Genomic DNA, 12,160 nt, shown 5'->3' with positions numbered 1-12,160 from the left:
AAACGGGAAGCCCCTAGTGTGGTTTAGGCCGCGTTTTGGGGCGAGCCGCAGTTGTGCCCCCCTCCCCACCTGTGCCCATGGTATTTTTAATGCGTAATTATGTACGCGCGGCACGAATATCGTCGTTGGGCTGGGATTGGGGTGGCCGCCGTATTGCTACACGAGCTCAGATCGCGCCAGGCGGTCTATTTGCCGATTGCCCCGAGCGCGCTTGAAGGTGTCCGGGCTTTGAAATGCCGAACTGGTAGGTTGCCTTGAGAGGCTGCTTTGCGCTTCTGGTGCAAGGGCCGCGGTGTGCTCCTCTGTTCGGAGAGAGCGCTCTGTGTTTCCATTGACTGTAATAACTCCGCGAGGTCCTGGCATCTTGAGCTTGAGGTATGCATAATGTGGTACCGCATTGAATCTAGCAAATGCGGTTCGTCCGAGCAGCGCGTGATAACCACTGCGGAACGGGACTATATCGAAGATTAACTCTTCGCTGCGGAAGTTATCCGGGGATCCGAAGACCACTTCCAGTGTAATTGAGCCTGTGCAGTGGGCCTCTATGCCTGGAATGACGCCCTTAAAGGTCGTTTTTGTGGGTTTGATCCTTGAGGGGTCTATACCTGTTTTGCACACTGTGTCCTGATAAAGCATGTTCAGGCTACTGCCGCCATCCATAAGGACTCGAGTGAGGTGAAATCCGTCGATGATTGGGTCTAGGACCAGTGCGGCGAATCCGCCATGACGGATACTAGTGGGGTGGTCCCTGCGATCGAAGGTGATCGGACAGGAGGACCAAGGGTTGAACTTTGGGGCGACTGGCTCCAACGCATATATGTCCCTGAGCGCACGCTTCCGCTCCCTCTTGGGGATGTGGGTTGCGTATATCATGTTCACCGTCCGCACTTGCGGGGGAAACCTCTTCTGTCCTCCAGTGTGCGGCTGCCGGGGTTCTTCCTCGTCATCGCTATGCGGCCCCTTGTCCTTGTTTTTGGCAATTAACTTGCCGGCCTGCTTGAACACCCAACAATCCTTGTTGGTGTGATTGGCTGGCTTGTCTGGGGTGCCATGTATTTGACACGAGCGATCGAGTATACGGTCCAAGCTGGACGGACCCGGCGTACTTTGTTTGAATGGATTTTTCCGCTGACCGGGTTTAGAGCCTTTGAATCCGGCATTAACTGCCGTATCCTCGATATTTTCACTGTTAATGCGGCGCTTATGTTTGTTGTGACGTGACCTGCTATTGCCATCCTTGGTATCTGAGGTACCATGGTTCTTTGATATGTTATTACTGCGAGCCAGCCAGCTGTCTTCTCCCGCACAAAAGTGGGTCATGAGCGTCGTGAGGGCTGCCATAGATTTCGGCTTTTCCTGACCAAGGTGCCGGGCTAGCCACTCGTCTCGGATGTTGTGCTTGAAAGCTGCTAAGGCCTCCGCATCCGGACAGTCGACAATTTGATTTTTCTTTGTGAGGAATCGAGTCCAGAATTGCCTGGACTCTTCTGGCTGCTGGATTATGTGGCTTAGATCATCAGCGTCTGGTGGTCGCACATAAGTTCCCTGAAAGTTGTCGAGGAATGCGGCTTCCAGATCTTCCCAACACCTAATGGAGTCCGCTGGCAAGCTATTAAGCCAATGTCGCGCTGGTCCTTTGAGTTTTAGTGGGAGGTATTTGATGGCAGGTAAGTCATCACCGCGGGCCATGTGGATGTGGAGGAGTAAGTCCTCAATCCATACTGCGGGATCCGTTGTGCAATTGTATGATTCAATGTTTACAGGTTTGAAACCTTCTGGGAATTGATGTTCCATTACTTCGTCTGTGAAGCATAAGGGGTGTGCGGCGCCTCTGTATTGGGCTATATCGCGATGCAGCTCGAATGGGTCTTGCCTGCTGTGTTCGGCCCGGCCAGATTTGCTTTTACTGTATCCGGCGTGACGTTTACCGTCTCGCAGAGTGGTGCGCCCTCGTGATCCGTAGATCGATCTTGAATGCTTTGCTTTGTCCTCCAATATGTCTCGCAGGTCTGGCGTATCTCCCCATGCCTTTTTATTTGAATGGCGTTGGGGTGGAGGCTGAGCTTTTGGCTGGAATGTCTCTCTATTGCGGCCATGAGGTGGCCGATCAGCCATATCATACGCTTTTTCCTCCAGTCGGGGTAGTAACCTGCGCCTTGGGTAACTCTTGGAGGGGCGCTCGAGTTTATATTCCTCGGCCGTGAGGACTTCAGTCCATTTGTCAGCTAGCAGATCTTGATCAGCTTGAAGCTGTTGCTGCTCTTTCTTCAGGTTATTTTCCGTGGCCATAAGCCTGCGCTTGAAGCGCTCTTACTCGACGGGATCCTCTGGTACGGCGAATTCATTGTCGCCGAGGCTTGCCTCGTCTTCGGAGGGGGGCATGTAATTGTCATCCTCCTCCTCTCCGCCAGCAGCTCTCTCAGGAGAGCTGGCTCCTTCATCCTCCTGCTCTAAATCTTGATGGAGGGCATTGTTGTTGTCTTCGGCGCTATCCGGAGTGTTATTATCTCCTGTGCCGGTATCACCACTTTTGCTTTGGCGGGACTTAGAGCGGCGCCACTGACATCGGCGCTTGGGTTGCTTCTTGGAGGGGTCATCCTCTGCTATCTCGTCGCCATTGCCTTCATTGGGTGTATCCACCATGTATATGTCATACGACGAGGTGGCTTTCCAGTGCCCTATAGGTGCTGGTTCATGTTCGTCTCCTACATCGTCGTCCATACCATCGATGTCTTCGGAGTCGAAGTCGAGCATGTCGGTTCAATCATCGACAGTGGCTACAAAGTGGGTGGTGGGTGGGCGTCGAATTTCTTCGTCATCCGCATCCCAATCCTGTTGGCCTAATCCGGCCAGGGCTCTCCTGACAAAGAGAGAGACCTTAGTGAATTCAGAATGTCGCCGAAGGAGAGTGCTGAAAGATATCCACGGCGGTGAATTCCATGATCGGCGCCCAATCGGATTCGATTGGCAGGGGCGCGGATGGTTCGGGGTCCGGAAGAGAGTCCGGCACCTTGGAGTCACGGGCTGCGCGGAGGATTATGCTGGTGTTTGGCTCGATCGCCGTCGGGACTGCAGCCCCTGAGGCGGTGTCTAGCCACCTGTCCTCGATTGGCGCAGTTGGCTCCGAGCTAAGGGTCAGAGCTGATGCGGGCATGGCCTCTGGGGTACCGTCCGGTGGCAGAGCTAGGTCATACCCATCGCGACAGTGCGGCGCACCCGGCTGTGGCTCGAATCCGTCGAAGATCAAGTCCCCGCGGATGTTGGCTGTGTAATTCAAACTTCCAAATCTGACCTGATGGCCAGGGGGGTAGCTTTCAATCTGCTCCAGATGGCCAAGCGAATTAGCCCGTAGTGCAAAGCCGCCGAATACGAAGATCTGTCCGGGGAGAAAAGTCTCACCCTGGACCGCATCGCTATCGATGATAGTAGTAGCCATCAAGCCTAAAGGCGACGACACGGAGGAACTCTCAATGAAAGCACCAATGTCGGTGTCAAAACCGGCGGATCTCGGGTAGGGGGTCCCGAACTGTGCGTCTAGGCCGGATGGTAACAGGAGGCAAGGGACACGAAGTTTTACCCAGGTTCGGGCCCTCTTGATGGAGGTAAAACCCTATGTCCTGCTTGATTAATATTGATGATATGGGTGTTACAAGAGTAGATCTACCACGAGATCAGAGAGGATAAACCCTAGAAGCTAGCCTATGGTATGATTGTATGTTGTGATTGTTGTCCTACGGATTAAAACCCTTCAGATTATATAGACACCGGAGATGGTTAGGGTTACACAAGGTTGGTTACAAAGGAGGAGATATCCATATATGTATTGCCTAGCTTGCCTTCCACGCCAAGTAGAGTCCCATCTGGACACGAGACGAAGTCTTCAATCTTGTATCTTCATAGTCTAACAGCCCGGCCAATGGAGATAGTCCGGCTGTCCGGAGACCCCCTAATCCAGGACTCCCTCAATGGCCCACACTCAAATCAAGGTTTGGGCAAGACGATAGGTTCAACAACTGATCACGAGAACCAATCGATGAAGATATCATCTTTCTTCAACACACACACAGAAGATATCCCTTAGAGATGAACTAAGTTAAGCAAAGCTTTTACCGTCCAACTCTCCAAGTTGTTATCTAGCTAAACCAACTAGCTGAGGGATATCCAACACAGATTCTTGGAGAAGGGGTGATTTATAAGAAAACCAACTTGATCACGAGCTCAACATAACAGTCGGGGAACAACCTGGTGATACTTCCGAGAAGATAATCGGAAAATCACGAACCACCGATATGTTATTAAGCTCAAGAATAATCTTGCTCTTCAGGCAAGACGATATGATCAAAAGAGCGAGGAATTAACATAATCCAAACTCATTGATCAGAGAGTGCACCAGGAAAAATGGACTAGGAAGCACGATCAATCTTAGAATGATAATTCAGTAACCAGCACGCTAAGAATGAAATTATCGTCCATTAATTCTCAAGCAACAGGGTTGCTAGAAGTATTGATTTCACACATCACGGTTCACTTGTCGGCATTCCAGTTACAATAACACGGAGACCGGGGAATGAACGGTGATGGTGAGAAGTATCACTGTATCAAGAGTTCATAGGAGGTGGTGCAATTCCCATGACATTCTTGATATAAAGAGGGCAATACTTCAGGGTAGAACAGAATCAGAAGCTGGATTGGCATTTTGATCTGCGATACACAACTATTTTGACCCATCCTTGGATATGGATGAGGTACTGAAGTTTGTTTCTCCTAGTCATTCTAAAATAAAATGGCTTGATGGACCACAAGAGTAATAGGTACCGATGAACGAATGCACACATACTCTTGACTATCAATTGATGGACGAAGGTCAGAAAACAACTAAAGAGGGACAACTCAAAGGAACATACGGTTTTCTGAGTTGTGGGTGCATAGATTAGTATATCGAGCAAAGCTCAACATTCCTTCCGAATAACCCATGCAGAAAGTAGAACTGGCAGATTCACAATATAAAACGAGGAACTCATCAAGAGCACTCTTGTTGTGATATTTTGGTTCAAAGAACTTTTGCCATAAGCATTTCATGGTATTTGGAAGAAGAAAATACCACAGACCTCGAGGACCATCGCAAAGATTACTAATATCCTAAAGGAACTAGCAAACACTATCAACATGAAGTAAGTAGAGTAATTCTCGGGTTCATAAACCCAGGAGTAGAATACCTACTACTAAATGGAATCACGGGATGCTATCGATAATGGTGGCCAAAATCGTCACACCAGAAACACAAAACATGGCTAGATTACTAGGTGACTCCCTAAAACACCTAGGGTCATAATAATAGCTCCAACATATAAGTCGAGGCAACAGAGTACCTCAACTCACCGATTAGTGTGATTAATCTGGCCCAAATGGACATCGGGAACAGGAGGAAGGGGTTTGCAATTGCATCAGACTATTTAGAGACCTGGGATGACTCGGACAACATAACGGCTATAAATGCTCAAAATATTTGAGACTTCCTGCAAAATGGTGGCATAACCACTCAACAACACAATATTAAGGTTCTGAGATCAACTGTCAACACATAGAAGTAGTAGGAACTGAACTGGGGCTTGAAACCATCAATCTTATAAGTCTACAGATTAGTAACACGTGATCTGATAGAAAGATGAGAAGCCTAGTTCTTAATCCCCGTAGAAAAGATGAGGGTGACTCGGATCGGAAGGGCATAAGGTAAAGGAGTAAAAAGAGCCTTACGTTCCCTTCCACAAACAATTCCCTTACATAACTAAAGCATTTCTAGACACAACTTCGTCCAGTTTGGCTTGGTAATCCTACATGCAGTCAGGATCTGATACCAAAGCTGTCAGGACCCTGATACTAAGTCACACTGATCTAGCCTGTAACACCTCATATCACTTTGTGGCCTCACGCACAGTATTCCCACGGGTGTCGCCTTACCATGGCCCGGGACCGTTTGTGCCTTTTGGCTCACGTATAAGATAGTGTTGCTAGCATCCATATGATAGAGAACCCGGGCCGACATGACTAGTTGTGAACCCAAAGTGGCACTAACTTACAGGGAGAGGCATACATGAATCAACCTCGAGCATGTCGGTCAACAGCGTATGAATCCGGGCTGTAACAACTGGGCTAACAGGACTCCGGGAACCCAGGCTGTAGCAGGCTAACAGGACTCCGGATGTCTCCGTGTGACATTTCCCCGAAGGGACAGATATAGGAACGAAGTGAATCACATGTCGGCCAGTCTAAGTGTTCCGGAGCAGTAGCAACTGGGCTAACATGACTCCGGTAACCGGGCTGTAGCAGACTACCATGGCTCAGTGGACGCATTAGACTACATTTCCCCATAAGAGAGGCTACCAAGGATAGACAACTAGGTTGTCGGATCCCACACATACCAAGCATTTCAATCATACACACAATATGCTCGATATGTGTAAATACAACATGGCATCACAACAAAACTCTACGACTCAAAGTATTTATTCATTAGGCTCCGAGGAGCCAAGTATTACAAACATGGGTCTCATGACCCAACATACAGAGCATACAAGCAACAAGCACATGCGGAAGCTTAACTTGTCTGAGTACAGACAACTACAAATGAAAAAGGCTGAGAAGCCTGACTATCTAGCAGACCCTGCCGAGGGCACAAGATCGTAGCTGAGGTAACAAGCTAAACATCGAAGTCCACGCGGAACTACTAGCGAGACTGACGTCTCTCTGCAAAAAACATAAAATAGGCAAACATGAGTACAAATGTACCTAGCAGGACTTACATCAGAACTAACTACATATGCATCGGTATCAACAAAGGGGGTAGTGGAGTTTAACTGCAGCAAGCAAGCAACTCTTTTGAGGTGGCGCACACAAGTCCATATATTCACCATATCAATACACCACTATGGATCTGCTCCCGTCTCCTTACGAGAACACCATCCATAGCACTCACGCTTATCTTGGCATTTTAGAGTATCCACTTTCACTTGTCTATGAACTGTATAGGCAACCAAGTAGTCCTTTACCACGGACGCGGCTATTCGAATAGATGATGTTAACCCTGCAGGGGTGTGCTTCTTCATACACGCTCTCACCACTTACCGCCGTTTACATGACATGTACTCGGCAACCTTCAAGCGGAAGCCCAATGAGGGTGTCGGCCACGGCCTACCTAAACACTCAAGTCTCTAGTCTAGGTTTATCGCCTATCCAGGTTCCATCCGCAGGGAGTCCGGCCAAGGTTTCCACATACGGCCCCGAACGATGTGTACAGGGTTCCGAGACACCAAACGGGCGCCTGGCATACCCAGCCATGGTGTATCTACAGCACCATAGCCCACCCCTGGGGTTAGCGCTACGTACGACCGCCAACACATATCCTATAAACACCAGAAACTAGTTGCAACTCCTGGATAGAGGACTAGGGTGGTTAAGAAGCCGAGAGGGTCAATTAAGGATCCCAATGCATGGTAGTAGCTGGTTCTTAAATCACACATATAGATCTCGGTGCTTAAGGACGGTTCCAATGAAACAACCCACCATGTACTCCTACATGGCCTCTCATCGATACCTTTACCAAATCGTGTTCAACACACTTAGCTCACACACAGTAGGACATGTTCACAACTTTCCAATTCATCCACGATGAATCAGACCTGACAGAACTCCAAGCAATAGCAGGCATGACAAACAAGCATGAATGAGTAAGCACATCAGGGCTCAAACAACTCCTACTCATGCTAGTGGGTTTCATCTATTTACCGTGGCAATGACAGGTCATGCAGAGGAAAGGGGTTCAACTACCGTAGCATGTAACGGTTGAATCATTCTTATCCTAATGCAGTAAAAGAGAGCAGGAGCAAGAGAGTGGGATTGTATCGGAATGAACAAGGGGGTTTTCTTGCCTGGCACTTCTGAAGATAGTATAGTTCTTCATCGTTGTCATCAATCTCATCCCCGGAACACGTCTATCGAGAGGGAACAATTACCGGCAAACAAGGAAGAACGCAATCAATGCAATGCATAATATGATGCATGAATGTGACATGGTAATGATGTTATGATTTGTGCTAATGCATCTAGCAACAATTTAGCGGAAGTCCATATTAACCAAAGGTTCATATGCAAGCTCCACATTAAGCACTTAAAATGCAATTATCATGTTTTCACTTATACAGTATGTATAAGTTGGTCTGTCATGCATGAAAATGGTACAGATGGACAGATTGCATTTGTCTGATAATTTTTCATATATAAATTATCTTCATTTGAGTTATGGTTGAATTACTATGAATTTTTGAAGTTTAAAGCAATTTCAGGAATTTCCAGAATTGTTTTTAATCCAGAAATTACATTATTGCGTCAGCACTACATCAGGGTAACGTCAGCAGTCAACAGGCATCGACCAGGTCAAACCTGACCAGTGGGGTCCACTGGTCAGTGACCTAGTGCATCCTAGGGTCAATGACAGGTGGGTCCGGTCAACAGCCACGTCAGCAAAGTCAACCTGACGTGTGGGCCCGGTGGGTTAGTGTAAGTTAAACAGGGAATAAATCCCGGGATTAATTAGCGCGTGGGGCCCATCCGTTAGTGGCACCCGGGTTAAACTAACCGCGGGGTTAGTGGCTAACTGACCTGCCATGTCACCTAGCCGGCGTTTAGCCGCCGGCGCTAAGCAGAACGCGGCGGCGCTCCTCATCCGGTCATCTCCGGTGACGGGAGGTCGCGTGGCTGGGCTCTACGGGCGCGGCGCTGTGAGGCGCATCTCGTGGAGCACGCGGGGCGGGCTGGGGTGGCCGGTGGCAGCGACGGCAGCGAGCTAGGCGGCGACCGGAGCTCGGACATCGACGAAACCGACGACACAGCGCATGGAGAAGCTAGCAGTTAGTACCTCCAAGCTCTTCACGTGCATACAAGGCTAACAGACATATGAGCGGGACCAAATGGTCACCGGAGCCTCGTCGGCGACGAGCTCGGGCGGCAGCGCGTTCGGGCGCAGGCGACAGGGTTGCTACGGTGTGCAAGCGAGGCAAAGAGGAGGGGTGTCCGGGGCAGGAGCTCACAGTGAGCATGTTGAGCGGGTGGACGAGCTCGGGGAAGTACCGGAGCGAGCGGAGCGACGAGGGAGATCTCCGGCGGCCGGTGATGGAGATGTCGAAGATGACGACGCTATGGGGCGTCCGGCAGCGTGCGGTTCGTCAAGGAGGTCGAGGAAGTCGTGAAGGAGGTAATGGACAGCACGGGGAGGCGAGGGAAGCACGGTGGCTGCGGCGTTATGGCGGCGCGGCTGCGGCTGCGCTCGGGCGCGAGAGGGAGAGAGAGCAGAGGAGGGGGAAGAGGTCGGGAGAGAGTGAGAGGGTTCCAGGGGGTGCATGTCGGCGTCCAGGGCGTCCAGAAGCTCGGCGGCAAGCAGGAGGTGGCGGGGCGTGTGCTCGCGCGCAGCGGCCACGCGCGCGCTGTGCTTCTGTGAAAGGAGGAAGAAGACCGGGGATCCCATGGTGGGCTGGGCCTGAACAGGAGCTGGGCCGGCTCTGCTGCAGGTAAGAAGCCCAGGTAAAAACTTTCTCTCTCTTTCCTTCATTATAGTTTCTGTTTTCTATTTCTGACATTTTTTTAATTTGGTTTTTGAACCAAACTAATTTTTCTGCTTCTGACAATTTTTGTAGGGACTAAATGGATTATTCCAAAGCCCCTCAACAATTATCAGAATTATTGGACATATAGTTAATATATCACATATATAAATCCAATGCAAATAATTATTGGATTAACTCAAATGCCCAAAATAAATATTTCTGTGACTCCAAAAATATTGGTTTGAATTTACCTCTTGCCAATATTTTTATAGCTTAACAGGAGCATTTTCTTGGATTCATTTGAAGCAATTTTTAATATTGATCATTTTTAAAAATGATTTCTGAGGCTTTCCACTTTTCCCAATTCAACTTTTATGAATTTAAACATGATGCAAGAAGATTGATGCAAGGACAAGCAGTGACTAGTTAGGGATGTGACAGGCAGGGATGCTCTAGGGAGCTCGGTGGAGGCCTCTGGTGGCGGTAGAAAGGAGGGAGGAGGCTCGACATGCTCTAATTTGAGCGCGCCGAGGCAGCGGCCGTGGCGGAAATGGGATAGCAGGGGGCCTCTTGGAGCTCAGTGGAGAGGCTGGGGAGGAGCTAGGAGGAAGGTGAGGCTGATGGTGAGGTCGGGAGGCCTTGGGGCCGGCTGAAATAGCTGGGGCGACAACGCCGTGGCCGGGGACCGCCATGTAGTCGTGGCCACGGCTCTGGCGTAACCGTGTACGTGTGCGCTCGCGAGCGGGCTTGGACGGCGACGTGAGAGAGTCAGAAGAGTCCCAGAGGAGCAGGGAGGGTCAGACGCGGGAGGGGCGAAGTCTGATAGGCCACAGTGCCGCGGTCGGGGCTGCCGTGGCGCGAGGAAGGAGAAAGAGGAGGGAGAGAGGTTCCAGGGTGACCGAACATACTCTGGATTAGAATAGGAAGAAAGTACTACGTGCTTGCTAATTTCTACAAATTGCAAGTCCTCATTATGATTCACTTTATGGGGAGAAATCTCTGACAAAGAAGGGATAACTGGATGAAATATGACGGCGACCTTACAATCTTTCAACGAACATAATAGATAAATGACTAAATCCCTAACAAAGAAGGGAATAACTGACAGAAATATTGACGATGATCTTGCAATCTTTGATATTTGAAAAAAAGGAGACTGGATACTGCCGTTCTACTCAACCTTGAACTGTACGTCTCATGAGTGCCCTACTACAGAACAAGAAACTCAGGCAGGGCACAGATCCTCACATCGCGGCGGCAAATCGGGCATGTCGTCGCCTTGCAGAACCACCTAAAAATGCACTGGCGGTGGAACACGTGCGGGCACCTCGGCGGCTGCACGACGGGCTCTCCCTCAAGTCCCTCCAAGCAGATCGGGCAGTTCTTGGGCTTATCACTGCTGCCCAACTCCCCCTCCCTACACGCCATCAGGAGAGCCTTTTCATCATGTATGAACTGTCGGTCCACCTCCATGACGAAGCAAAAGGTGAAGCCGTGGGTGGCGTTGTCACCGCACGCCGCGCGGACGATCTGCGGCACCACGTTCGAGGGTACGACGTCGTCCAACTCGTCGTCAGTGAGGCGGAGCACCCAGAGCTGGGGCATTCTCGCCAGCATCCTGCGGAGCGCCCAGCGGCAGGCACCGTCACTCTGGAGCACGGAAAGGTTTCTGACACCGAACTTCATGAAGCAACCGTTGCTTGCCCCGATATATGGCTGGTATATCACGGGCGGGGGCTGGCCGCTTCCGTGGAACACCAGGGACCGCTTCACATAGCACCTCACAGACACCGCAAATTGGCACTCAACGTCGGCGGGCCCGGGATCAACGGAGAACCACCTTGCGGTCGCCTCGACCCTGCGCATGACTAATAGGCCAGTGGTGGTGGCGGCGGCGTGATTCGACATCGCCGTCACTAGTTCACTACACCGGCTAGCAACCTGGGATCTGGAGTGACAAAGGTGCAGATGCTTGCGGATGGCGGTGTCGCTATTTATAGTCGACGGCCAGGCGGTGTGTGCGCGTACCGTGGCTACCAATCGAAGAGGCTTTGCGTGGGACATTCGAATTCTTGTTTGGAAAGGAATGCGATGCAAATATTTTTCTCCATTCCATGCGGGAAATATGAATTCTTTTTAGGAAACGAACGCGATGCAAATGTTTTCCTTTTTAGGAAATGAATGTGATGCAAATTTCCGTTTGACACGGAAAGGGTAAGAAGTAAAATGATTCTTTTTAGAAAATGAACGTGATGCAAATCTTCCGTTTGACACAGAAAGGGTAGGAAGTAAAATGATTCTTTTCAGGAAATGAACATGATGCAAATCTTTCGTTTGACACAGAAAGGGCAGGAAGTAAAATGATTCTTTTTAGGAAATGAACATGATGCAAATCTTCAGTTTGACACGGAAATGGTAGGAAGTAAAATGATTCTTTTTCAGAAACGAACGTCATACAATTCTATTTCTCCGTTTCAGGCCTTGCCTCGCCTTAAGCACAAGTTAATTTTTTTATGGGTATGTTAAATGTGGGCTAGCCGGAGATGCGGCTGCATGACATTCTT

General features: G+C 49.7%; 1 protein-coding gene across 1 annotated transcript; it reads right to left on the bottom strand.

Annotated features, from left to right (window-relative positions):
- Window positions 1-10,805: 10,805 nt before the first annotated feature.
- On the bottom strand, window positions 10,806-11,504 carry LOC125547107 (uncharacterized). The gene has a single exon (XM_048711116.1). The coding sequence runs from the start codon at window positions 11,502-11,504 to the stop codon at window positions 10,806-10,808; it is 699 nt and encodes a 232-aa protein (XP_048567073.1).
- Window positions 11,505-12,160: the final 656 nt, after the last annotated feature.

Source organism: Triticum urartu, chromosome 3A (assembly GCF_056163025.1).
Source record: "Triticum urartu cultivar PI428250 chromosome 3A, HENAU_Tu73, whole genome shotgun sequence".
Lineage (NCBI taxonomy): Eukaryota > Viridiplantae > Streptophyta > Magnoliopsida > Poales > Poaceae > Triticum > Triticum urartu.
The sequence above is the reverse complement of the archived record's forward strand: the minus strand, read 5'-3'. Positions and strand labels throughout refer to the sequence as shown.